At 42.8% G+C, this 27,270-nt stretch overlaps 1 protein-coding gene across 1 annotated transcript in view; it reads right to left on the bottom strand.

The window, feature by feature from the left end:
* LOC146784396 (gastrokine-1-like) overlaps positions 1-27,270 on the bottom strand; it is an 83,726-nt gene that overhangs the window by 25,373 nt on the left and 31,083 nt on the right. Inside the window, exon 5 of the mRNA XM_085636329.1 lies at positions 6,642-6,765. Coding sequence (XP_085492455.1) covers positions 6,642-6,765 — 124 coding nt within the window. The remainder of the gene's footprint in view (positions 1-6,641; positions 6,766-27,270) is intronic.

The following is a 27,270-nucleotide window of genomic DNA, read 5'->3' as shown; positions in this document are numbered from 1 at the left end:
CAGTAAAAAACCAGATTGTAGAGTTCTCATATTTAAGATCTCCCTGTTGCCGGGCTGCCTGCAGAATGACATCCCGGTCTCTGAAGTTCAGCATCCGGGCTATGATGGTGCGCAGAGGGGCCCCCAGTTTTGGTTGTGGAACCGGGGCTCTGTGTGCCCTTTCAACCGAAAAGAACGTTGACAGGTAATTAGGTTTCAGGTGTTTCATAATTAAATCATCCACAAAGAGGTTGACACACTGGGATTATGCTCCCTCAGTGACTCCCACTATCCGCAGGTTGTTTTGCCCGGATCTCCCTTCCTGGTCCTCGACCCTCGCTTCCAACGCTTCTTGTTGTCTTGTTAGCTTACGCACTTGCTCCACAATCGATTTAGACGAGGACTGGAGCTCACGGATATCAGTCTCAGCTGTGTGTACTTTTTCAGACCTCTTTTGGAAGTTTGCTCGAAGGAGACCTACTTCCGTTGTTACAGAGTCAATTTTAAGCTCCAGCGATGACTGGAGGGTTTGGTATGATTATTTAACAAAGTTTTAAAAGAAACCATTCAACCGGCTGTTGCATGTGGTAAATATTGGTTAAAGGAGGTGAAACAAATGGTGTATAGATTGATGCCTAACTCCATGACTGGAAGATCTCATTTTGAACTTTTCAAAGGCAGAAAACCTAATTGCTCTATCTCCCAAGTTGGGTCAACAAAAAGAGAAGTTTGTCTGGTGAACAGTTATTGGGTGGGGACTTTTCTGGCAATGAAAGATGCCAGATGTTGAAAAGAAATGTGAGTTTGATGAGCAGAAGAAAGTCAAAGAAACCAGGGTGACTGTAGGAGATTGGCTCAAAATCAAACTTTTGGGGACAAGGTCATGTCAGTCAAAGTTCATCAGTAAGATGAGAGTGGTGAACTTATTTAAAATTGCGATCAAGACGTAGGACAACAGGATATGGAACCTAAATAGGGTAGCTAAATACTCACATCCATGTGGTGTCAGTGAAAATGCTAATGGTATGTCAGAATAACAATGTACTTATGCCTCAGTCTGGGTATGAGAAGGTTCTTCGGGCAACAAAACAGCCTTCTTATCCGAAAGATTATGCCAATTAATGTGTAAAACTTGCAATGTGTTGGATATCTTCCCACATGTCTCATGAGATTTTTCTTTATTTTGTAAATAGTTTTATGTTTTTTCTATTGTTGGGTGGAAGGTGTGTGGTACCTAGAGATGGCATCCCTACGATGTCAGAGGTGGTATGTCGATGACATCCCTATGATGTCAGTATCAGACCACAGGAGGTAGCCCATAAACCACAGTGAGACTGGGGCAGTACATGATATCTAACAACAATGTCTCAACGTGGAATTCAATGGAAGGACAAGTTATTCAAAGGTGAGATGTATCTTAAAGTATCAGAGGAGTGAATCCATATAGAGAGGACAACAGGAGACCAAGTTTGTAGGAAAGAGTTGTATTTTCAACACATGATGAACATATTACGTCATATGTACATATCATATAGGTTAAAAGCACTGCGTGACACTTAGTGAAAGTGTAACCGAAAGAATACTGTGCACAAGTGCTCGTGGAGTTTGTGACGGCGCAAGTGACACATAAAGTGGTATATACAGCGGTGAAACGGCGCAACAGGGAGAACAATGGTACTTTGAATATGCCAAAGTTAGGGCATTTACACAATAAATGTATGAGATTTCAAAGAACAGTAGAGCAAATGCCCATGATTATAAATGCGCCAACAGTAACGCTGTTGAAGTCGACGGCGTTTCGGCCCGTAACACTCTAGGCCATCATCAGGACTGGTTACACATATTTTGAACAGTGCTAGGGTAAAGGAAAAACAATTCTCAAAAACTGGACCAAAGAGGGAGAAAAGGGGACAGTCGTGCAAATGGTGGTGACCACGGCGACGTATAGCGGCCATAGGTACGAGTCTTCTGAGTGGCCATAGGTGCCGGTGCTCAGGAAGGCCAAGGCGCAGTGATCGGTCGAGTTGTGAAGGCGAAAGCGGGTATCACAGCGGCACAAGAGTGAAGTGGGCCGTGCCCGAGTTGGCAGGAAAGTCCAGACATAGAGTGACTAGAGTACGGGGCCAGAGAATGGTGAGCGGTGTGGTCGATTTATTCAAGTGCCTGATACCGGAGTGAAAAGCGGGACCACGTGACGTGAGGGTAAAAGGGGTTGGGATGGGAAGGAGTGCCTCGGTGGGGGAATAGTGGAAAGGCCGAGAAAAAACGAGAGGTGACAGCGGGCGATACACAGGGAAAGAAGAGGGACAGAAAACTTACTCGCACGGAAAGTATGCTCTCCTCGCGACTCCCTTCCCCTGGACCCGTCCATCTGGCCCGTTTCTAAACCTCGCCTTTTCTTTTCAGCTTCTGCATTGATTGCGCTCCGCCTCCCTCCCGAAGTAAGTGTTACCCTCACTCCCTCTCCTTTCCATTGTTCCCCCTTGCCCTTCTCCTCACTCCTTGCCCTTTGTCCCCGTCTAGTTTGGACTACCCCGGACCCGTCTGACCCCACACGTGGTCCAGCTTTGCCGTTTAGCTCGGCTCGCCCTTTCCGTACGAGTAAGTTTTTGTCCCTCTTCTTTCCCTGTTTGTCTCCCTTCCACCGTTCCCCCTTGCCCTTCTCCTCACCCCCTGCTTTCTCTCCCCATCTAGTTTGGACTTCCCCGGACCTGTCTGACTCCACACGGGGTCCAGCTTTGCCGATTAACTCGGCTCGCCCTTTCCGTGCGAGTAAGTTTTCTGTCCCTCTTCTTTCCCTGTGTATCGCCCGCTGTCACCTCTCGTTTTTTCTCGGCCTTTCCACTATTCCCCCACCGAGGCACTCCTTCCCATCCCAACCCCTTTTACCCTCACGTCGCGTGGTCCCGCTTTTCACTCCGGTATCAGGCACTTGAATAAATCGACCACACCGCTCACCATTCTCTGGCCCCGTACTCTAGTCACTCTATGCCTGGACTTTCCTGCCAACTCGGGCACGGCCCACTTCACTCTTGTGCCGCTGTGATACCCGCTTTCGCCTTCACAACTCGACCGATCACTGCGCCTTGGCCTTCCTGAGCACCGGCCCCTATGGCCACTCAGAAGACTCGTACCTATGGCCGCTATACGTCGCCGTGGTCACCACCATTTGCACGACTGTCCCCTTTTCTCCCTCTTTGGTCCAGTTTTTGAGAATTGTTTTTCCTTTACCCTAGCACTGTTCAAAATATGTGTAACCAGTCCTGATGATGGCCTAGAGTGTTACGGGCCGAAACGCCGTCGACTTCAACAGCGTTACTGTTGGCGCATTTATAATCATGGGCATTTGCTCTACTGTTCTTTGAAATCTCATACATTTATTGTGTAAATGCCCTAACTTTGGCATATTCAAAGTACCATTGTTCTCCCTGTTGCGCCGTTTCACCGCTGTATATACCACTTTATGTGTCACTTGCGCCGTCACAAACTCCACGAGCACTTGTGCACAGTATTCTTCCGGTTACACTTTCACTAAGTGTCACGCAGTGCTTTTAACCTATATGATATGTACATATGACGTAATATGTTCATCATGTGTTGAAAATACAACTCTTTCCTACAAACTTGGTCTCCTGTTGTCCTCTCTATATGGATTCACTCCTCTGATACTTTAAGATACATCTCACCTTTGAATAACTTGTCCTTCCATTGAATTCCACGTTGAGACATTGTTGTTAGATATCATCCCTATGATGTCAGCGGTGGAATCTTGGGACACTGAAAATCTATAAAGAGTTGGCGAGAGACAGTTAACCTGTATGGCTGGCTGAGGTCATTACTTTGTACATAAGTTATTATTTAATAAATTGTACCCTTTGGATTGATCCTTTTATTCGGTGTCATCAACTTAAAGCATGACCTGGGTTTCCTCCATTAGACGGCCTAGTTTCTGGTGTAATGTAGAAACATGGCCATATTCTCACAGGCCGAAAACTATCTGAGCCACTAAAGTAGCTACAAAAACAGATTCTGGAAACGGACCAATTGCTTCCATTGCTGAAATCCTAGAATACATTAAACTCAATTTTAGTTTTTCTGAAATTCAAAAAAAATATATTTATTGACATCCCTGTATGTATGGATAGTAAACAAGGCAAGGTGTGATTAGAACGTAACTAGAATAAGGGATTCAGGGAAGAATTCCTAGACAGCAAACAGCAAAAAGCGTCTGAGTGTCATTAGTGTGTATGTGAAACCTCAAAACCATGAGCCACAAGGATCCACACCATATGGACCCTGTAGGTATTGAATAGGACTGGTGTCAAGACTGATGCCAGGGGTATCTAATTTTTCAAGGTTTGCACTCTTTACATCTATTGACCTAGATGGATCTGTTGCTGGTGATATGTTAAAAAGTATTTGATCTAATCTAGAACCTTACCGCTCACTCCTAACTCATGTTTGAGTCAGGCGAGGAGCAGCCCATGAGCCCTGGTATCAATGACTCCTGACCAGGATTATGAAGGCTGTGGCTTAACCTGAGTTTTAGATCTATGAACCGATGCTCCTTGATATTGAGCACCATAGTGTTGATATCAAGATCTATGGCCTCTTTAATACAACCTACATTATTTAGCAAAAGCCATGGAGTTGCAAAAACACCTTAGTAAGTAGTGTTTATTACTTTTATAGGGGCTCTAGTTTATCTTGCCTTGTTTACATTTTGTGTGAGCATTTTATAGAAGTTCAACATGATAAATAATGCAGAGTGGACAAGGAGGCATGTTTGCTTATGTTAATGCTTTAAAATTATCATCTGCATGTAAGTACTCTGCGAATGTTGCATGGGATTGTGATTATCAAAGGAGTGGAGTTATAATGTAATGAATGCATCATCATCCTCATCTGGGGCATTGGAATAATACCAGGTCGAACAATCGACCGGCAATATGTATTGGGACATAACTAGCTAAAATAACTCTTATGCTGTCTAGTAACAGTAAAAGTGTCATGCCAGGGTATACACTTTATTAAATTTGATGTTAAAACTGCTCAAATTGTAATTGTCCAAAATTTAATTGTCTGGCACTTAAAGATCCTTTCATAATTTCTGAAACTCAACTAGAAATTTTGTGTTGTATTGCAACGGGGATAATACAACAATTAAAAAGTGCTGAAAGCTGCAAGCTTTGCATTAAAAGCATTGAATATTAATATAAAAGTCAAAAATGCAATGAAATCCCTTCCCTAAGGTTTATCAGCTAAATAAAATAGTAGTAGGAGCGTAACACAGGCCCCTGCATCCCCCGCAGTGCAGGGGTGCCCCCAAGCTCCAGGGTGCCCCCTTAGCACTGCACTTCGGCCGGGGAGCTCCTGATAGAGTCCGGAGGGGGCCCCTCCACGTACCTTGCAGGGCGGTCCCCTCAATTATCGTTACGCCACTGAATAGTAGAGTGTTAGTACACATGGTGACTGTCAGTCAGTATTGTGCTGCAAGGTACATTATTCCAAATGTCTCACTAGAAGCATCACCTGTCCCTGATTACTGTCACACTTACAATCATGAGCTCGAAACTATGGTAGAGTGAGCTGGACTTTGCTAGAACCGCAAGCCAGCTGCATGACTCCCTCAAGTAACAGTCAGGAAGCGCGACTAGAGGTACTTCTCCAGTAAGTGTGGTTCATGTTCAGGGAAGCGGTCTTCTAAACCCGCTCACACTTGGTTCCTTTCATCACTGAGGAACAGCTTTGGCTGTACTGAGACAGCACGTATAGTGGACATGCTCTATACAACAATAGGCAAGCAATGGACTATGATTCCTAGCAAGCCACACATTGTCACATGTGCTAGAGAGAGGGCAGCCATCTTGGATTTTCAAGAATAACATTGAAAATAAACATAAACGTTTTTCTTGAACATTTATCTGAACTCTTAAGTCTAGGGGTGCCAATTCTGTTATAGGCAGCCTTTGAAGAAGCAAAAAGTATTCTTAAAAATTACTATATACATACCTATATATGAATGTCATATACAAATTATATATGAAAGGCATGCACAAGATGTCAAGTAGAAACTATAACTCATCTATCACAAGAAAGGGTACAGTGAAGAGTCTTGAGGAACTTATACAAAATTTAGAAAGAAGTGCTGGAACACACATATCTTTGAGATACCTATTTGTCATATGTTTCATTTTTTTTAAATGACCAGTTTCATATTAAAGTACAAAGAGTTGTGTACATAGAGATATTACTAAAGTATATTCATTCACAATTACAGTTCTGCTTTAGCATTCTTAACAACAAGTTATTTCAAATATTTCTTGTCTTGCAGAGATCCATTACATTTTGCAGTCCACCTTGACCGGCACAAGTGATGAGGCAGAGTTGTGGAGTCCTGTGTTTTTGTTTTGTCTCTTATCCCATTTCCCTTTTCCGCTTGTGCCACTTGGCTCCTGTATCCCCGTGTATGTGGCTACCGGTGGGGTTGGTTAAGATGAAAATGAGCATAGTTTCCACTGTATCTTGTGCACAAAGTTTATACAACCTGACAGAACTGCCTCTATATACCCCCAAACATTCCTAGATGAAGCCTCATAAAATGGTGAGGAAATAAACAAAGCATTAAGCCACAAGCTATAACAAACTGTCACCAAACTCACCGCCAGTCTCCACTGCTGGGAATGTCTGGATTCCGTTGCACAAAGCTTCAATATTCTTCCCGAAAATGGCCAGATTCTTGACAGGGGTTTGCCACACAGTGTATTTTAGGTTCTGAGAAATAGGCTGATGAAAGGGAAACAGATGAACAGATATTACTGCTGTAAAGGACCACCAGTCAGATTGAATTCACCCATTAAAGTTCAAAACTCGTTCACCATTGAAATAGTCAGCAGTGTTGTAGGCCAAATATCATCCTACAAAAATATCGTAGGCAGAATATAGACTACCAAACTATCATGACGCTATGCCTATATAGGTTAGTATATATTTACTTTTCATAACTCCACTTTGAAGTACCTTAAAGATATGTGTCAAGGCACATATATGTTGATATGGTGGGGTATGAATAATAATGACATATCTATTTAAATATCTATCTATCTATCAAGCTATCTATATATATATTCATATATATCTCTATTTATATCTATCTATATCTATATATATATATATATATACATACATACATATACACACACAAAAAACTGTCCAAAGGGCAACATGAGGCACTCAAGGAGTCAACTTCAATTGATATATTCACAAGTGAGGCATTTCGGCTTTTCGCCTTTTTCAAAGTTGCTTGTGACAAAGTGACAAATGGTTGCGGCTTTTAAAATGCAAATAATACATTCCTTTGGAGGATTTGTTAAATGACAAGAGAGGACTGTTACTTTGCTGTTATAATCCATTATCTAGGGTAGCTCCCACCCTGTGACAATCATTGTGATCAAAGACTCATATGACAAATAAGCAATTCCACCTTTTGTAGGTGCACAGGAACATGGTGTCTGTAATCCATTAGTCACAGATACAGCTATATTAACACAGCCCTCCCCTCTCAGAGTCTACGCTCAGAATGTGCAGACACTAATTTACTGTGCAGCGTTACTTCACCATTTACTTTCAATCATAAAAGTGCCCCTCATCACAGCGATGTTACAAATTTTGCCCCATATATATATATATATATATATCACAACACCACTTCCTGTACCTCCTTTCGGCGAACACGGAAGACAACGTCCCACTCGGAAGTTCACAATCACAGGTAAATTTTATTCCTTCATTGAATCACTCCTCACGATGCGTTTCAGGCATCAAGTGCCCTTGATCACATAGCGAAACAGCGGTACAATTCAAACATATATACTCTCTTTTTTTCTTCTTTTTTTGCATTTACACCAGGTGATAATGGAAAGTAACAAAATACTACAAGTATAGGCTTTTTTTCTCTGTGTTACAATACATAATATCAATTCATGTCCAAATCTCCAGTGTTAATACACCATTAATTTACAATTTGCATCTAGCGCCCTAATATATGCATATCACATTTGCCATACACTTTATTATTTAGCAATATTCAGCATATGTGCAAAAAATGCGCGACATAAATGTGCAAATTACGCATGTGCAAAATACGCTATAAATCTCCAGTGTTAATACACCATCAATTTGCGAATTGTCATTTTGCGCCCAAATATATGCATATCACATTTGCCATACATATTATTATTTAGCAACATTCAGCATCTGTGAAATGTGCAAATTACCGCTTGAATGCGGGATTGTTGTGCAAGAAATGCAATAATACATGCTCAATTCTGCATATAAATTAAATTACATATATTGAGTGCAACGGCTGAGTGTTTAAGATCTTCCTGTTAACATACATAGTTGCCTAAATGCTATTGATGTTGCTTATGAATTAAAGTGTCTAGTGCAAATTCATCTCTAAAGCCTATTCCCAAAAAAATTTCTAATTAAGAAAAAAGTGTTTAAAAAAAGTCGAAGCAGATTGGGTAAATATTTGGTGAAGAAAATTCAAGTACTGACAGCGGTTTAATGAACATGCTGATACAATAACCATATCTTCACACAAATCTGTGAAAATAGATATAGTGTTATGTATCTGTAATATCCTGGTTGGGTCTTATACTATCATGCATATTAAAACTGAGCCCAGTTAAAATTATAAAAAGGTATGCATGTCTTCTGTATTATTCAGACCGTTAGGAAATTTACTGTCAAGTTCTAAAATGTATTTCGTCTCCTGCTGTCTAAGTATTTTTTCTCGATTTCCTCCTCTGCGTGGAGCTAAAACTGAGTCAATTACAAAATAAGATAGGCAATTGATATCTTTGTTGTGAACTTCTTTAAAATGACGAGCGACCGGATATGCCGGGTCGCTGTTAATGATAGCGCGAAGATGTTGCAGTATCCTCACATGCACCTGGAGCTTAGTACTTCCCACATACCTAAGCCCACAGGTGCATGTGAGTACATAAATCGCAAAGTCAGTACGACAGTTGTAATTGCCCTTGATGTCTACCCCATTTTCTCTAAATGGAGTATTGTATTTGGTAGTATTAATGCCAAATTTGCATGCACGACAACTTGTGCATTTAAAGAAACCTTTTCTAGGTTTTAACCATGAAGTAGTTTGTGCAAGTTCAGGACAGTTTTTAGACAATTGTCCCCCCATAGATTGATTTTTTCTGAATGTAATGGTGGGTTTATCAGGCAGCTTACTACTAAGGACATTGTCGGTAAGGATAATGGGCCAATTTTTATTCATTATGGCTCTAATTTTCCTTTCCTGACGGCTGAAAGTTGTAATAAGTCTAGGTGATTCTTCCGATATATTATTTTGTCCTCCATCTTCTGTTTCATTTGGTAAGAGAGATGCCCTAGATCTCTTACTAGCTTTTGTCACTGCTTCTGTTAATATTTTATTAGAATAACCCTTTTTCCTTAATCTAATTAGGGCTTCATTTTGACAATTTTCAAATTCTTCTGAACTGCTACATATACGCTTTAGTCTTAAAATCTCACCATAAGGAATGCTGCTGATTAAATGTTTGGGATGTGCACTGGTTGCGTGTAATGTTGCGTTACCTGCTGTAGGTTTTCTAAAAGCAGTAGTAACTAATTCACAATTCTTGATCTGAATGCAGACATCTAAAAACTCAATTTTGATAGGACTGATACAAGATGTAAAATGTAGATTAACACAATTCACATTTATAGTTCTAATAAAATCCTCTGCACTTTTGGAATCTCCATTCCATGCCATAAAAACATCGTCAATATAACGCAACCAGTGCATAATTCTTGTGTCAAACATTTCCTTGTGTTGCGTCCTGAGGACCCGCTCCTCCCAATAGCCCACGTGTAAACACGCGTAGCTAGGGGAGAAGCAGGCCCCCATCGCAACACCTTGTATTTGCCTGTAAATATCTTTCCCAAACATGAAATAATTGTTATTCAGACACCAGGTAATTAAGGATAACAGCATTTTGTTATGCATGAAATATTCACATGGCCTAGAACTTAAAAAATATTCGATTGCATTGATTCCACATGAATGCTCAATACTAGTATAGAGCGATTCTATATCAAGAGTTACTAGAATCAGATCATTGTTCCATGAGATATCCTTTAGCTTGTTTAAAGAATCTCCCGTATCTTTTACAAAGGAAGGTAATGTCTTTACCATGTCTTGTAAATAAAAATCCACATATCGCCCCCCTTGTTCAGTCATACTTTTAATTGCTGAAATGATGGGGCGTCCGGGAACTGGAACGTTTCCTTTATGAATTTTTGGCAGTAAATAAAGGAAGGGAAGGACTGGATATTCATTAAACATGAATTGATATTCTTCTGTAGATATTAATCCCTCCTGTTTCCACTGTTTCAATTCTTTCTTTAATGATTTTTTCGCTTTATTATAAGCTGTTATTGTGGATTTCTCATAGCAATTCACGTTGTTTAGTTGTCGCATGGCTTCTTGTGTGTACTGTTTTCTAGGCCAAAGAACGATGTTGCCACCTTTGTCTGATTTTTTCACAATTATTTCATTGTCGTTGCTGAGTTTTTTCATCAGGTTCTGATAATGTTTTTGGTTAAAATTTAATTTACTTTTTTTATAATTAACCTGACGATGAAGTTTCTTTATTTCGTCTATGACACATTCATGAAAAATGTCCACAGCATCCTTAGGCATGATTGGCAAAAATGTAGAATTAGGTTTATAGGGGCTTTCCCCTGCACCCTTTTGAAGTAGATCAATTGTGCGTAATTTTTGTTGAGTTGACTGTAAGGGTTCTTCATGCTCATTATTTTTTAATTCATGCATAGTCAACAATGTTTGTACATCAGAGGCTTGTAGTTTATACTGATTAGTCATTTCTTCAGAGTTCTTTTTCTTTTCAAGTCCTGTTTTAATCATGAAGAATTTCTTTAATTTGAGCTTACGTATAAAGCAAAAAATGTCTACTCTTGTTGTGGCGTAATCAAAATTGCTTTCAGGGCAATAATTGAGTCCCAAGGCTAGAAGTTGTTCCTCGGCCTTTGTTAGCGTTATGGACGATAAATTTATGATGGTTTTCTCATCAAATTCTACAGTTTGCGCCAATATTTTCGCTGATTTCCTCTCCACTTCGCGTTTCCGCCTACGGCGCCTCGTCCTTCTGATTGTATTTTGTCTTTTCCTGTATTGTTCTTTTCGTTTCGTGGTCTCAGAGTTTGTCTCCGAGCTTCCACTAAAAAATCAACCTCTTCGCCCAGAGTCAAAATTGCTTTATTATGTGTTCTATCAACGTTTGGGCCCTCCAAACTCGATTCACTGGTGAGTGATTCAGTATCAGTTTCGATGACATTGGTCTCGGTGTTGCATGTTTGTGCAAGACGTATAGCATTTGGTTTGTTATTATTGCTTGTTTTTAATTTCCTTGCATTGTCATATTTACGTGAAAATGTATAGATTTGGCCCAACTCATAATCCGCCTGGTCACGAGCAAACTTGTGTGCCTTTCTTGCTTTTATCTTTTCTTCATGTTTTTTTAGCCGTTCATCGATTTCTTTCCGTTTTGCTGAAATGAAATCTTTTTTGTTATCAAATTTGTCCAAATCTTTATTGATTATTTCAATTTCCGTCAGCAACACTTGGCGATCAATTTCAGCATATTTAATTAATATGCGTACCAGATTCATGGATGCCGCCAGGTTGCTTTCGCCCCATTCTCTCAGCATTGCTGGGTTGGGGTTGTCGAAACTTGGAGCTAGGAGAATTCTCAATCCCCGAGGTATTCTATCCACCGCCACATATTTTGTCAGGGATTTGTGCTCCCACCACTTCGTTATTTCATTTTTCATTTTTTTCTCTACATTCTTCAGCATCAAATTTACATCGGTATCTATATTGCCATTTAATTCACTGGTGGTTACAGCATTTGAATTGACTCTTGGTAAGTTACCAAATAATATATCCGCTGCTGCCTCGCGTTCTTGTACCACGTCACTTGACATGTTTTGAGACGTTTTAGTGATACGTAAAAACAACAACGTTGAGTATGTTTTTTGAAAGAAAATTAGCCCTGTGTGAGCTCACGTAATTCCCCAACCTACGTTTATGCCGTCTAACTCACCAGTGTATGCAGTATACCTTCGCGAGTCCTCCGACTTCAAACTTGGGTGTCTGCTTCCTGGTGTACACTTTCACAGCTCGTAGGGGGTATGCAGCCAAAATTCCTTTTCGGATTCACAGCAAAGTTCGGTTGAGGGCTGCCACCAACTTATGGAGAGGGTACTGTTGAATCGGAAGCAACCAAACTTCCGTAAATTAGTATCACAACACCACTTCCTGTACCTCCTTTCGGCGAACACGGAAGACAACGTCCCACACGGAAGTTCACAATCACAGGTACATTTTATTCCTTCATTGAATCACTCCTCACGACGCGTTTCGGGCATCAAGTGCCCTTGATCACATAGCGAAACAGCGGTCCAATTCAAACATATATACTCTCTTTTTTTCTTTTTTGCATTTACACCATGTGATAATGGAAAGTAACAAAATACTACAAGTATAGGCTTTTTTTCTCTGTGTTACAATACATAATATCAATTCATGTCCAAATCTCCAGTGTTAATACACCATTAATTTACAAATTGGCATCTAGCGCCCTAATATATGCATATCACATTTGCCATACACTTTATTATTTAGCAATATTCAGCATATGTGCAAAAAATGCGCAACATAAATGTGCAAATTACGCATGTGCAAAATACGCTATAAATCTCCAGTGTTAATACACCATCAATTTGCGAATTGTCATTTTGCACCCAAATATATGCATATCACATTTGCCATACATATTATTATTTAGTAACATTCAGCATATGTGCAAAAAATACGCGACTTAAATGCGCAAATTACGCATGTGCAAAATACGCTATACCATGTGCAAATTTTTGAAATGTGCAAATTACCGCTTGAATGCGGGATTGTTGTGCAAAAAATGCAATAATACATGCTCAATTCTGCATATAAATTAAATTGCATTTATTGAGTGCAACGGCTGAGTGTTTAAGATCTTCCTGTTAACATACATAGTTGCCTAATATATATAGATATGTATATGTATATGTATATGTACATGTATAACTCGCCAGTAGGTAGTTATAGTTAGGACCTTGTTTCTATTCAAAAAGCGTTTTTTCTTATGCCAATATCTTTGGCGCAGTTTGACGAATCTTCGCAAAATGTTCAAAACTAATAAGGCGCTCCGGTCAGCTCCTGTCTTGAAGTTTCAGTATGACTAGCCAAGCGGGGGCCGAGAAAAAAGGGGTGTCCCAAAACGCGTTTTCCCTATGTTAATGTCCATCGGAACTTTAGACACGGCTACAGCCTGAACTGCTGAACGGAATTACACCAAATTTGACAAAAAGTTAGCTCTTGGTTCAGAAAGCACTCTTTTTATTAAATGGTGTAAAACTGTTCAGTAGTTGCTGAGAAATACAAATTTATATATCCTTGCACCGAGGAGGATTCACAACTCCTCCTGAGCATGAGCTGACTTCTGATTGGCTGCCAACACTCCAAACCAGGAAGTGTTGGCAGACATCTTGTGACTCGGTAACCGAGTCACAAGAAAAAGGGGTAAAAAAAGTGAAAAATGAAGAAAAGGGGGCAGGGTAGAAACACCCTGACCCCCTAGGCCTGCTCAGGGGGTCCCACAAGGACCCCCAGGGCCAGAACAAGCATTTTCTTTAAAAAAGAAATCGACCAAATTCACGCTGGGTTCCCGGGGCAATTTAATATTATGGTGTGGGGTTACAGACTGTGAGAGGCACACACAGACAGCTGGTTAGAGGTGACAGGGGTACCTTGTTAGACAGACACATTAGGGGATAGGCTCTGCTATCACAGATGGATCTGTGCTTCCCTCTTTAGCCTGTCTCTCTGCTCCACATGCTTCTTTTGAAAGTGGTCTGGCTTTGTTGGTCTTTGCGACAAAGAGGAGCAGTTGTCTCAGTTAAATTGGAACCGTTAGCAAGCTGAGAGAAAGAGAGGGGCGCATTCACATCAAGACAGAGAGAGATTAGAACAACAAGCACGCAGATGGGCAACAGTCAAAAAAAGAAAGCCACAAACAAGCACCGAGAACAGCAAGCTGTGAAAGAGAGAGAGAGAGAGAGAATGACAGACAAAAGCAAGCTAGCATGGAAACAAGAGAGGTCCATATTTATTGATTTGTGTCTGCGCTGCTGAATATGAATTGCTTTTTGGCAGCAGTGCTGTGCAGTGGGAACCTGATGGATTCCGGTTCCGGATGATATTCTTATGCCATAAATGGGCTCTTTCTGCACTCCTCTTCCCTCTTTCTGCTCCCCTCTTGTCTTTTTCTGCACCTCTGTTACTTCTTTCTACAGCCCCTGTTGCTTCTTTCTTCAATTCTCTTGCCTTTTTCTACACTCCTCTTGCCTGTTTCTGCACTTCTCTTGCCTCTTTCTGCACCTCGCTTGCTTCTTTCTGCACTCCTCATGACTCTTTCTGCACCCCTCTTCCCTCTTTCTGTACCACTCTTGCCTCTTTCTGTACCTCTGTGTCTTCTTTCTGCACTTCTTTTGCCTCTTTCAACATCCTTCGTGCCTCTATCAGCACCTCTATTGGTTCTTTCTGCACTGCTCTTGCTTCTTTCTGAACTTCTTTTGCAAATTTCTGTATCCCTCTTGCCTCTCTCTGCACTTCACTTGCTTGTTTCTGCACCCCTCTTGCCTCTTCTGCACCTCTTTTGCTTCTTTCTGCACTTCTCTTGCCTTTTTCTGCACCTCACCTGCCTCTTTCAGCACTTCTGTTGCTTTTTTCTGCAGATCTCTAGCCTCTTTCTGCACCTCACTTGCCTCTTTCAGCACCTCTGTTGCTTTTTTCTGCAGATCTCCAGTGTCGGCTGCGGAGTCTGTCCCAGGCATCTAAGCCTGTCTTCTTTATTACCACGAATTTAAAACAGACTAACTGATAAAATTGAACCTTTCACCTTCTGTTTCTGGTAAACAGTGCTGCGGTTTCACTTTTATATGTTTAACTGCGCTGTGCACCTTTCATCTTCTTTATTTCATTTATCTTTTAATTAGCTGCCTGTAGCTCTTGGTCCGCCACGGCTTGTGCCGGTTGAGCGGAGGGACGAGAAGGCATTGACATCACTTCCTGTTTACACGACCGGAAGTGCAGTTTAGCGCACTAGCCCCCGAAACCATCTTCCAGCTCTACAAAAGGCGGGGCTGGATGCAGACGCATGCAGCGGGCGCCGGCGGCGCACCAAAGGCAAGCCCATCAGTGCCCATCCACGCCAGACCGCCGCCAGCTGCCAGGACCCCTTCTCCTTCCACCTATATTCCTGCGCCCGATTTGGTGTGTCTATCCGGTGAGTGACTAAAAATGGCTATATTAAAATATTCTAGTCAAGACTTTAAAAACTTAAATAATCTCCATCTTAGACAGTCAGTCACACTGGGAGATACAACTATTAGCCGGGTGCGCAACATATCATGTGTTAATAAACCAGCTCCACTGAGCAAAACTCTAACATCTTCTAACCCAAACACCAAGAATATTCCGCAACCATTAAAGGCACTATATTTCAACACGCACTCTATTCCGAAACACACCATTGAAATATGGAGCCTCATGGATATGGATTCACCAGACATTTGTTTTGTCACGGAAACATGGTTACACGAACACGCTCTCACAGATGTGGTAATTGCCTTTCCGCCCCAATTCAACATAATTAGAGTGGATAGGAAGGAGAAAAAAGGTGGAGGCCTACTTATAGCCACCATCCTTGGCGTGAGCATTACCTCCTTAGAAACCATAAGCGTTGACCAACAGGAACTGTGTATTTTTAAAGTAGAGGGTCCGTCTCGTGGCACTTGGAGAGGAGCTATCGTATACAGACCCACCGGCCCCAAAAAAGACTTTCCACACAAGTTACTTGAGGCAATCACCCCGCATAGATTGGCCTCAGACCTCTTCCTTCTAACAGGAGATTTTAATTGTCACGCTGAGATACTACAGGACCCGTACATAGATCAGCTGATTACTAATATGAGCACTTTGGGACTAGCCCAACTGGCAATCAGTTCCACCCACACTGCTGGCCATACGCTTGACTTATTGTTCACAAATTCCACGGATATTACAGTTGAACCTCCATCCCCACTACTATGGTCAGACCGCGACCTCCTAAAATTCACTATCCCAGTACACATTACCAAAACTGATTACAGGAATGAACAAATATGGCGAAGGTCATGGCGTAAAATCACCTTACCTCTCTTTGCAGCTCATTTCTGCCCCATTCAACATAGCCAAATGGTCAACATCAATCAATCTGCAGCCGCCTTCGAGAAAGCAATAACGGATGCGCTAGACAAAATTGCCCCTTCTACCTAGGTCAAAATTAAACCCAGAGCCGCTCCCTGGTTTACGGAGCAACTGAAGACAACAAAGCTCTCCTAGGACGGTGGAGTGGAAATGGAGAAAAAGTAAAGATCCGATAGACCATGAAACATATAAATGTATCCATCGTAGCTACATGGCTAATATTAGACAAACAAAAAAATTGTATCTCCTAAACCAGATCGCAAAAGCGACAAACTCTAACAAGGAGCTCTATCAAATCTTAAAAGAATTTACGACACCTTCTGCCCAGACGCAAGCTCCCATCTCACAGGACTGGACTGACACTCTTTCTAAATTTTTCGATGATAAAATCGTCGCAATCTACAACTCCTTTTCACCCCAAGAAAACACAAATTCCTCAGGAAACCTTTCCATCATATCTCCTAGCCCTCCTCATATCCTGGATAAATTTTCCCAGTGTAACCCAGAGGAAGTGGCCAAAACAATACTAAAAATGTAATTGGGTTCACCAATAGACCCCGTGCCAACGATATTCCTTCTACCCATCGCCCCGGTGCTGCTAGATAATCTCACTGACCTATTTAACACTGCTACAATCCGAGGTCTCAAAGATATGGAAAGCCGCTAGAGTCAAGCCAATACACCGCAGACCCTAAACTTCCCTCTAATTATCGTCCTATTTTTTGCTCCCTCATTTTGGGAAGAAGCTTGAGTCACTGGTTAACAAGCAGCTTGTTACCCACCTCGAGAGTCACGGCTTAATCGACCCCTCACAATCGGGTTTCAGGGCCGCCCATAGTACAGAAACAGCCCTGGTAGAAGTAATAGATAACATCAGGTTAGCAATGGACAGAGGGCAGTCATCAATTCTCCTCCAGCTAGATCTATCAGCAGCTTTTTACACCATCTCCCACAGCATTCTTGAACTTCAGCTCTGAGAGATTGGTGACAGGGGGTAGGCTCTAAAGTGGCTCAAAAGCTATTTAACTGACTGAGTCACGACGGTACAGGTGGGAAACACCGTCTCATGCAACAGACCAGTTAGGACTGGAGTGCCGCAGGTCTCTATCCTGAGCAGGACACTTTTTAATCTTCCTTCTTTCTGCACCCCTCCTGCCTCTTTCTGTACCTCTCTTGACTCTTTGTGCACCTCTCCTACCTCTTTCTGTATCCCTCTTGCTTCTTTTTGTACCTCTGTTGGTTCTTTCTGTACTGCTCTTGCTTCTTTCTGCACCTCACTTGCCTCTTTTTGCACTTCTCATGGTTATTTCTAAACCCCTGTTGCTTCTTTCAGCAATTCTCTGGCCTCTTTCTGCACTTCTCTTGCTTGTTTCTGCACCTCTATTGCGTCTTTCTGCACCTCTGTTGCCTCTTTCTGTACTTCACTTGCTTCTTTCTGCACCTCTCTTGCCTCTTTTGGCACCTCTGTTGCTTCTTTCTGCACCCCTCCTGCCTCTTTCTGAACCCCTCTTCCATTTGTGCAACTCTCTTGCCTCTTTCTTCACCTCTCTTCTCTCTTTCTGCCCCACTCTTGCCTCTTTCTGTACCTCTGTTGCTTCTTTCTGCACTTCTCTTGCCTCTTTCTGCACCCTTCGTGCCTCTTTCAGCACCTCTGTTGCTTCTTTCTACACTTCTCTTCCATCTTTCTGCACCCCTCATGCCTCCTTCTGCACCTCTGTTGCTTCTTCCTGCACTTCTCTTGGTTCTTTCTGCACTGCTCTTACCTCTTTCTGCATCCCTCTTGCCTCTTTGAGCACCTCTTTTGCTTCTTTCTACACTTCTCTCTCTTCTTTCAGCACTTCTATTGCCTCTTTCTGCACCTCTCTTGCCTCTTTCCGCACCTCACTAGCCTCTTTCAGCACCTCTGTTGCTTTTTTCTGCAGATCTATTGCTTCTTTCTGCAACCCTCTTTTCTCTTTCTGCACCTCTCCTGTCTCTTTTTGCACCTCTGATCCCTGTTTCTGCACATTTCCTGCCTGTTTCTGCACTTCTCTTGCCTCTTTCTATACCTCTGTTGCCTCTTTCTGTACACCTCTTGCTCTTTGTGCACCCCTTGTGCTTCTTTCAGCACCTCTGTTGCTTCTTTCTGCACTTCTCTTCCTTCTTTCTTCACCCCTCCTGCTTCTTTCTGTACCTCTCTTGCCTCTTTGTGCACCTCTCCTACCTTTTTCTGCACCCCTCTTAAATCTTTTGGCACCTCTGTTGTTCTTTCTGTGCTGCTCTAGCTTCTTTCTGCACCTCACTTGCCTCCTTCTGCACTTCTCTTGCTTCTTTCTACAGCTCTGTTGCGTCTTTCAGCAATTCTCTTGTCTCTTTCTGCAATTCTCTTCCTTCTTTCTGTACCCCTCTTGCCTCTTTCTGTACCTCTCTTGCCTCTTTCTGCACCTCTCTTGCCTCTTTCTGCATTTCACTTGTTTCTTTCTGTAGCTGTCTTGCCTCTTTCGGCACCTCTGTTGCTTATTTCTGTACTTCTCTTGCCTATTTCTGCACCTCTGAGTCATGCCAATCACAGGGGTACCCCAACCCATAGTGTACCCTAGTTTATGTAGGTGTTTTCACTGTATTCTAAGTGTCTTTCAGCATAGCACTGGCTCCGGGCCTGGTTAGTCAGAGTCTGATGCCACAAGTACCAGTCAGCAAAATGTTAGGCGCACAGGATGACTTTTGCAACAAGGCATCTTTCTGCACCTCTTTTGGTTCTTTCTGCATATCTCTTGCTTCTTTTACACCTTTCTTTCTCTTTATGCACATGTCCTACCTCTCTAGACATGGTTAGAAATTAGCATTTAAAAAACCTTTGAAATTCACTGAAAAAACAATAGGTTTCAGGGACGTTATAGTTAGAAACTAGAATTTTAAAAACCTTTTAAATTCACTGAAAAAAACACAGGTTTCAGGGACGTTATAGTTAGTTGGACACTTCACTCATACAAAACCAGAGAAATTTGGCCGTTATAGTTAGTTAAGCTAACTATAACTCGCGCCCCCGCAAAGCACTGCTGATGACACCACATATTACATCATTCATGACATTTCTCTGGTTTTGTATGAGTGAAATGTCCAACTAACTATTACGTCCCTGAAAACCTGTGATTTTTTCATTGAATATATATATATATATATATATATATATATATATATATAAATTCACTGAAAAAACCATAGGTTTCAGGGGTGTTATAGTTAGCTGGACCTTTCCCTTGTACAAAACCCAGAAATTCCCCCGTTAAAGTTAGTTCAGCTAACTATAACTCGCGTGCCCCCGCAATGCACTGCTGATGACGTCACATATTACATCATTCATGACATGGTCAGTGACATCACTGATGACATCACTGATGACATCTCAAATGACATCACTGATGACATCACTGATGACGTCATCCAGTAAGTCTGTAGAGTTTTAATATGTTTAATATATATAGGGAAAGACCTATGGGAGAATGAGTGGGTGTATAAGTGTGTGAATGGATGATTTTCTAGGTGTGTGACTGACTCTATAAGTGAGTCATTAAATGTATCTTACTGCAGACTAGTGACTAAACTGTGTGAGTGTCTGTATCTGTCTGTCTGTTGGTGTATAAGTGGCTGCATGGTTTTGTGAATAGCTATATGAGTGTCTATATGGGTTATTGATTGGTTGTCTGAGTATCTGTATGGGTGCCTGAGTGTTTGTGTGGGTAGGGTGTGTGTGACTCTGTGCATAGATGTGTGAGTGGGTGATTCTATGGGTGCATGGTTTTAAGAGTGCATCTGTGATGGACTGAATGGTTGGGGGAGTGTATGTATGGGTGTGTTAGTGATTGAATGTATATCTCAGTGGTACATGCGTGAGTAACTACATATGTGAAAGACAGGGTATATGTGTGTAAGAGTATATAACTGGGTATATGTGAGAGTGTGTGATTGTGAGAGTGGCTGTATGGATGAGTGTGCGCTTGTATCAGTAATTGTATAAAAGCGTAAGAATGTGGTAGTATTTTTATGAGTATGTGAACTTGTGTGTGTATAACTGTATAGGTGAGTAAATTGGAGTGTGATTGATTATTTGCATGATTGACTAGGTGTGTGAGGATGTCTATGGATGATTGGCGGTGTCTGAGTGTCTATATAGGTGTATAAATGCATATGATAGTGCTGTACTGAGTGACTGTAAGTATGAGTGACTCTACAGGTGAGTTAGTGGAGGTGTGTGTAGACCTAAGAGTCAATGAGTGTGTATGTAGTTATTGGTATTGGAGTATCTATGATTTTGAGAATGGCCGTCTGAAATTGAGTCGATGTATCAAAGGTTATATTAGGGTGTGAGAAGATGCACTAATTTATTACATGGATGATGTCATCAGTGATGTCATCAGTGATGTCATTTGAGATGTCATCAGTGATGTGACTGACCATGTCATGAGTGATGTAATATGTGACGTCATCAGCAGTGCATTGCGGGGGGGCGCGCAAGTTATAGTTAGCTGAACTAACTATAACAGGGGAATTTCTAGGGATTTGTACGAGGGAAATGTCCAGCTAACTATAACACCCCTGAAACCTATGTTTTTTTCAGTGAATTTCAAAGGTTTTTTAAATGCCAATGCCTAACTATAACGTGCATGAAACCTATGGTTTTTTCGGTGAATTTCAAAGGTTTTTTAAATGCTAATTCCTATCTATAATTTATCTCTAAAGCTATGATGTTTAATGATTTTCATTGAATTTCTAAATTTTTCAATTTCAGTGTGTCAATTCCTTTAATTATGTTTTTTAAAATACTTTTTTATCACCTTTTTTTTACTTATTTTTTTAATTAATTCTTTTAAAAATTAAAAAATATTTGTTTTTATTGGGATTTAAATTTTTTTTTAATGTTTTAAAATATAGTTTTATATTTTTAAAATATTTTTAAAATATATTTTAAATATATTTTCAAAACTTTTTTTATCTTTTTTTTGGGATCCGCGCACCCAACGCGTTAGGAACCGCGCACTCTGCGCGCATTTCGCCGTTTAAAAAAAAAGAAAAAAAGGGAGCCCCAGGTGGTCCTTCTGGGACCCCCTAAGCAACACTAGAGGGTCAGAGTATTTCTACCCTGCCCCCTTTACATCTTTCTCCCACTTATTTACCTTAATCAGCCTCGCTTCTACCAAGGCACAAAATGGCTGCCAGCAGTTCCTGGTTTTGAATGTAGACAGACACTTGACAGCCAATTAGCATTCAGCGCATGATCGGGAGGGTGCACGCTCGGTTCGGGGAGGGTGCGCTTAGGGTGCGCGGATCCTCCGAGGCCATAGATATATCTATCTTTTTTACTCTAATTTTCTCAGGAACTACTGAACGGATTTACACCATTTATGCAAAAGGCACGAGTCTGAACTGAGGACTACCTCTTTGCCAAATTTGGTGTAATTCCGTTCAGCAGTTCGGGCTGTAGCTGCGTCAACAGGCCTTTTTGGAGGATGTAAGCTGCACTTTCTTCAGTAACAGTGTGTTCCCAACCCACTGGGGATTTAATTCATTAAGTGAATGGAACAGCGACTCACTAGAGAAGACTCCGGCACTACGAAGACCAACAGGCCACGGGGTGGCCACGCCCACATGGGCATGGTCTTAATTTCAACAAGTACTGCCTTCGCCAGTTCCAGAACTCACACAAGCCCTGATCCCATGATGCGTCGGGAGGGACTAGATTTTGGTGAAGCATTGAACTGTGCTATGTGCTTTCTTCCAAATAAATTACGGCAAGAAACCTACGTACCTGGTGGCTCCTTCTTAACAAGCAATTGTTTTCGATGGATATATATATATATATATATATATATATATATATATATATATATATATATATATATATATATATATATATATATATATATATATATATATCGAAAGAGGCATCCTACCAAGGACATCGTACTACACATCCCAGAATGCACAGACCTACCGCAAGGAATTCTGGGACATTTGCCTTCCTTTTTAACTGCACAGCTGTACATAATGCCTGTGAACAAGAAGTAGAAAAACTTCGAAACGCGTAAGGCTTGCAAATAAAGCTCTGAATGATGGAATGCTGGCTGCCTGCACTGGGTTTGCTCCGAGTGCTCCTCGAACCGGGGGAGATTGTTTTCAATATTATATGACGGCTTTCCAGCCGTGAGGAGGCACCACCCCTTACACTGTGGGGCCATGGACATGGAACTTTCGCAAGTCCGTTTGGGTCGCAAACCGGCATTAATTACTGGGATTTTTTCATTTGGAGGCCCACTAGAGGGTAATACTAACTCTGAAATAATTGCATGTCACTGCGCAGAGCCTACCAAGGGAACAATGATCGAAAGAGGCATCCTACCAAGGACATCGTACTACACATCCCAGAATGCACAGACCTACCGCAAGGAATTCTGGGACATTTGCCTTCCTTTTTAACTGCACATCTGTACATAATGCCTGTGAACAAGAAGTAGAAAAACTTCGAAACGCGTAAGGCTTGCAAATAAAGCTCTGAATGATGGAATGCTGGCTGCCTGCACTGGGTTTGCTCCGAGTGCTCCTCGAACCGGGGGAGATTGTTTTCAATATTATATGACGGCTTTCCAGCCGTGAGGAGGCACCACCCCTTACACTGTGGGGCCATGGACATGGAACTTTCGCAAGTCCGTTTGGGTCGCAAACCGGCATTAATTACTGGGATTTTTTCATTTGGAGGCCCACTAGAGGGTAATACTAACTCTGAAATAATTGCATGTCACTGCGCAGAGACTACCAAGGGAACAATGATCGAAAGAGGCATCCTACCAAGGACATCGTACTACACATCCCTGAATGCACAGACCTACCGCAAGGAAGTCTGGGAAATTTGCCTTCCTTTTTAACTGCACAGCTGTACATAATGCCTGTGAACAAGAAGTAGAAAAACTTCAAAACGCGTAAGGCTTGCAAATAAAGCTCTGAATGATGGAATGCTGGCTGCCTGCACTGGGTTTGCTCCGAGTGCTCCTCGAACCGGGGGAGATTGTTTTCAATATTATATGACGGCTTTCCAGCCGTGAGGAGGCACCACCCCTTACACTGTGGGGCCATGGACATGGAACTTTCGCAGGTCCGTTTGGGTCGCAAACCGGCATTAATTACTGGGATTTTTTCATTTGGAGGCCCACTAGAGGGTAATACTAACTCTGAAATAATTGCATGTCACTGCGCAGAGTCTACCAAGGGAACAATGATCGAAAGAGGCATCCTACCAAGGACATCGTACTACACATCCCAGAATGCACAGACCTACCGCAAGGAATTCTGGGACATTTGCCTTCCTTTTTAACTGCACAGCTGTACATAATGCCTGTGAACAAGAAGTAGAAAAACTTCGAAACGCGTAAGGCTTGCAAATAAAGCTCTGAATGATGGAATGCTGGCTGCCTGCACTGGGTTTGCTCCGAGTGCTCCTCGAACCGGGGGAGATTGTTTTCAATATATATATATATATATATATATATATATATATATATATATATATATATATATATATATATATATATATATATATATATAAAAGCTCCAAGGTTCCCACCTGTGGAGACGCACTCTGACATCTACTGCAGCAACCTTCATGGACCGGCCGCTAATATACCACACGAGAAAGGTTGCCCTTCAGTGAACTTTTAGAACATGGGCACGCAGCACCCACTGTGGATTAAAGTAGGAAGCTGTTACCACTGCAGCCTGCAAGTTACATGGAGTAACTCTCTCATGAGAGGCGTCTTCACTGAAGGGCAACCATTCTCGTGTGGTATTATATATATATATATATATATATATATATATATATATATATATATATATATATATATATATATATATATATATATATATATATATATATATATATATATATATCCAAAAATCGATCACTCCTTTCAAGTAACCAGAGGACACAGCTGGGATACGTTTGGAAGTTCCTTTAATGACAAAAGCTCGGCATGATGCATTTCGGCTTGTGTATGCCTTCCTCAGATGCCGCTTGCAGTCAAAGGTTCCATTTTGCCTCTTCCCTTGAAATGCTAAGGCCCTCCCATTTGTAGGAGGTCTGCTGGCTCCACTTGATCGGATGCAGCTGCAGTCTGGTGTTGGGGACTGCAACTACCATGATTCAATGTTCCGGTAAGTACCGCTTGTGGAGTCAGAAATCCGCTCTAGTGAGCGCTGTTGTGCCTGGCAAGGGAGGGGGTTTGATGTTGAAAGGGAACCCCTAAATAAATGTCCAGGACTCCCTCGGGTCCCCAACATTCTGCCCCATTCACAGAGACAGTCCGGGCCGTGAAACAGGAGTGTAATCTTCCTGCCTCCCCGTGAAGTCACGGTCTGTACCTGACAGCGGCCACTTGCCTGGCCTGCTTCTTGAGGCGGACCTGCGATGTCCGATCCCTCGGAAAAGAAAATTGCCACGTTGCCAACAAACCACAGGACGCTTGAAGAAGGGGTCCTCTAACACGCGTGCTGGCAGCGCGTGAAAACATCCAAAAATCGATCACTCCTTTCAAGTAACCAGAGGACACAGCGGGGATACGTTTGGAAGTTCCTTTAATGACAAAAGCTCGGCATGATGCATTTCGGCTTGTGTATGCCTTCCTCAGATGCCGCTTGCAGTCAAAGGTTCCATTTTGCCTCTTCCCTTGAAATGCTAAGGCCCTCCCATTTGTAGGAGGTCTGCTGGCTCCACTTGATCGGATGCAGCTGCAGTCTGGTGTTGGGGACTGCAACTACCATGATTCAATGTTCCGGTAAGTACCGCTTGTGGAGTCAGAAATCCGCTCTAGTGAGCGCTGTTGTGCCTGGCAAGGGAGGGGGTTTGATGTTGAAAGGGAACCCCTAAATAAATGTCCAGGACTCCCTCGGGTCCCCAACATTCTGCCCCATTCACAGAGACAGTCCGGGCCGTGAAACAGGAGTGTAATCTTCCTGCCTCCCCGTGAAGTCACGGTCTGTACCTGACAGCGGCCACTTGCCTGGCCTGCTTCTTGAGGCGGTCCTGCGATGTCCGATCCCTCGGAAAAGAAAATTGCCACGTTGCCAACAAACCACAGGACGCTTGAAGAACGGGCCCTCTAACACGCGTGCTGGCAGCGCGTGAAAACATCCAAAAATCGATCACTCCTTTCAAGTAACCAGAGGACACAGCGGGGATACGTTTGGAAGTTCCTTTAATGACAAAAGCTCGGCATGATGCATTTCGGCTTGTGTATGCCTTCCTCAGATGCCGCTTGCAGTCAAAGGTTCCATTTTGCCTCTTCCCTTGAAATGCTAAGGCCCTCCCATTTGTAGGAGGTCTGCTGGCTCCACTTGATCGGATGCAGCTGCAGTCTGGTGTTGGGGACTGCAACTACCATGATTCAATGTTCCGGTAAGTACCGCTTGTGGAGTCAGAAATCCGCTCTAGTGAGCGCTGTTGTGCCTGGCAAGGGAGGGGGTTTGATGTTGAAAGGGAACCCCTAAATAAATGTCCAGGACTCCCTCGGGTCCCCAACATTCTGCCCCATTCACAGAGACAGTCCGGGCCGTGAAACAGGAGTGTAATCTTCCTGCCTCCCCGTGAAGTCACGGTCTGTACCTGACTGCGGCCACTTGCCTGGCCTGCTTCTTGAGGCGGTCCTGCGATGTCCGATCCCTCGGAAAAGAAAATTGCCACGTTGCCAACAAACCACAGGACGCTTGAAGAACGGGTCCTCTAACACGCGTGCTGGCAGCGCGTGAAAACATCCAAAAATCGATCACTCCTTTCAAGTAACCAGAGGACACAGCGGGGATACGTTTGGAAGTTCCTTTAATGACAAAAGCTCGGCATGATGCATTTCGGCTTGTGTATGCCTTCCTCAGATGCCGCTTGCAGTCAAAGGTTCCATTTTGCCTCTTCCCTTGAAATGCTAAGGCCCTCCCATTTGTAGGAGGTCTGCTGGCTCCACTTGATCGGATGCAGCTGCAGTCTGGTGTTGGGGACTGCAACTACCATGATTCAATGTTCCGGTAAGTACCGCTTGTGGAGTCAGAAATCCGCTCTAGTGAGCGCTGTTGTGCCTGGCAAGGGAGGGGGTTTGATGTTGAAAGGGAACCCCTAAATAAATGTCCAGGACTCCCTCGGGTCCCCAACATTCTGCCCCATTCACAGAGACAGTCCGGGCCGTGAAACAGGAGTGTAATCTTCGTGCCTCCCCGTGAAGTCACGGTCTGTACCTGACAGCGGCCACTTGCCTGGCCTGCTTCTTGAGGCGGTCCTGCGATGTCCGATCCCTCGGAAAAGAAAATTGCCACGTTGCCAACAAACCACCGGACGCTTGAAGAACGGGTCCTCTAACACGCGTGCTGGCAGCGCGTGAAAACATCCAAAAATCGATCACTCCTTTCAAGTAACCAGAGGACACAGCGGGGATACGTTTGGAAGTTCCTTTAATGACAAAAGCTCGGCATGATGCATTTCGGCTTGTGTATGCCTTCCTCAGATGCCGCTTGCAGTCAAAGGTTCCATTTTGCCTCTTCCCTTGAAATGCTAAGGCCCTCCCATTTGTAGGAGGTCTGCTGGCTCCACTTGATCGGATGCAGCTGCAGTCTGGTGTTGGGGACTGCAACTACCATGATTCAATGTTCCGGTAAGTACCGCTTGTGGAGTCAGAAATCCGCTCTAGTGAGCGCTGTTGTGCCTGGCAAGGGAGGGGGTTTGATGTTGAAAGGGAACCCCTAAATAAATGTCCAGGACTCCCTCGGGTCCCCAACATTCTGCCCCATTCACAGAGACAGTCCGGGCCGTGAAACAGGAGTGTAATCTTCCTGCCTCCCCGTGAAGTCACGGTCTGTACCTGACAGCGGCCACTTGCCTGGCC

Source organism: Triturus cristatus, chromosome 11 (genome assembly GCF_964204655.1).
Source record: "Triturus cristatus chromosome 11, aTriCri1.1, whole genome shotgun sequence".
Lineage (NCBI taxonomy): Eukaryota > Metazoa > Chordata > Amphibia > Caudata > Salamandridae > Triturus > Triturus cristatus.
The sequence above is the reverse complement of the archived record's forward strand: the minus strand, read 5'-3'. Positions and strand labels throughout refer to the sequence as shown.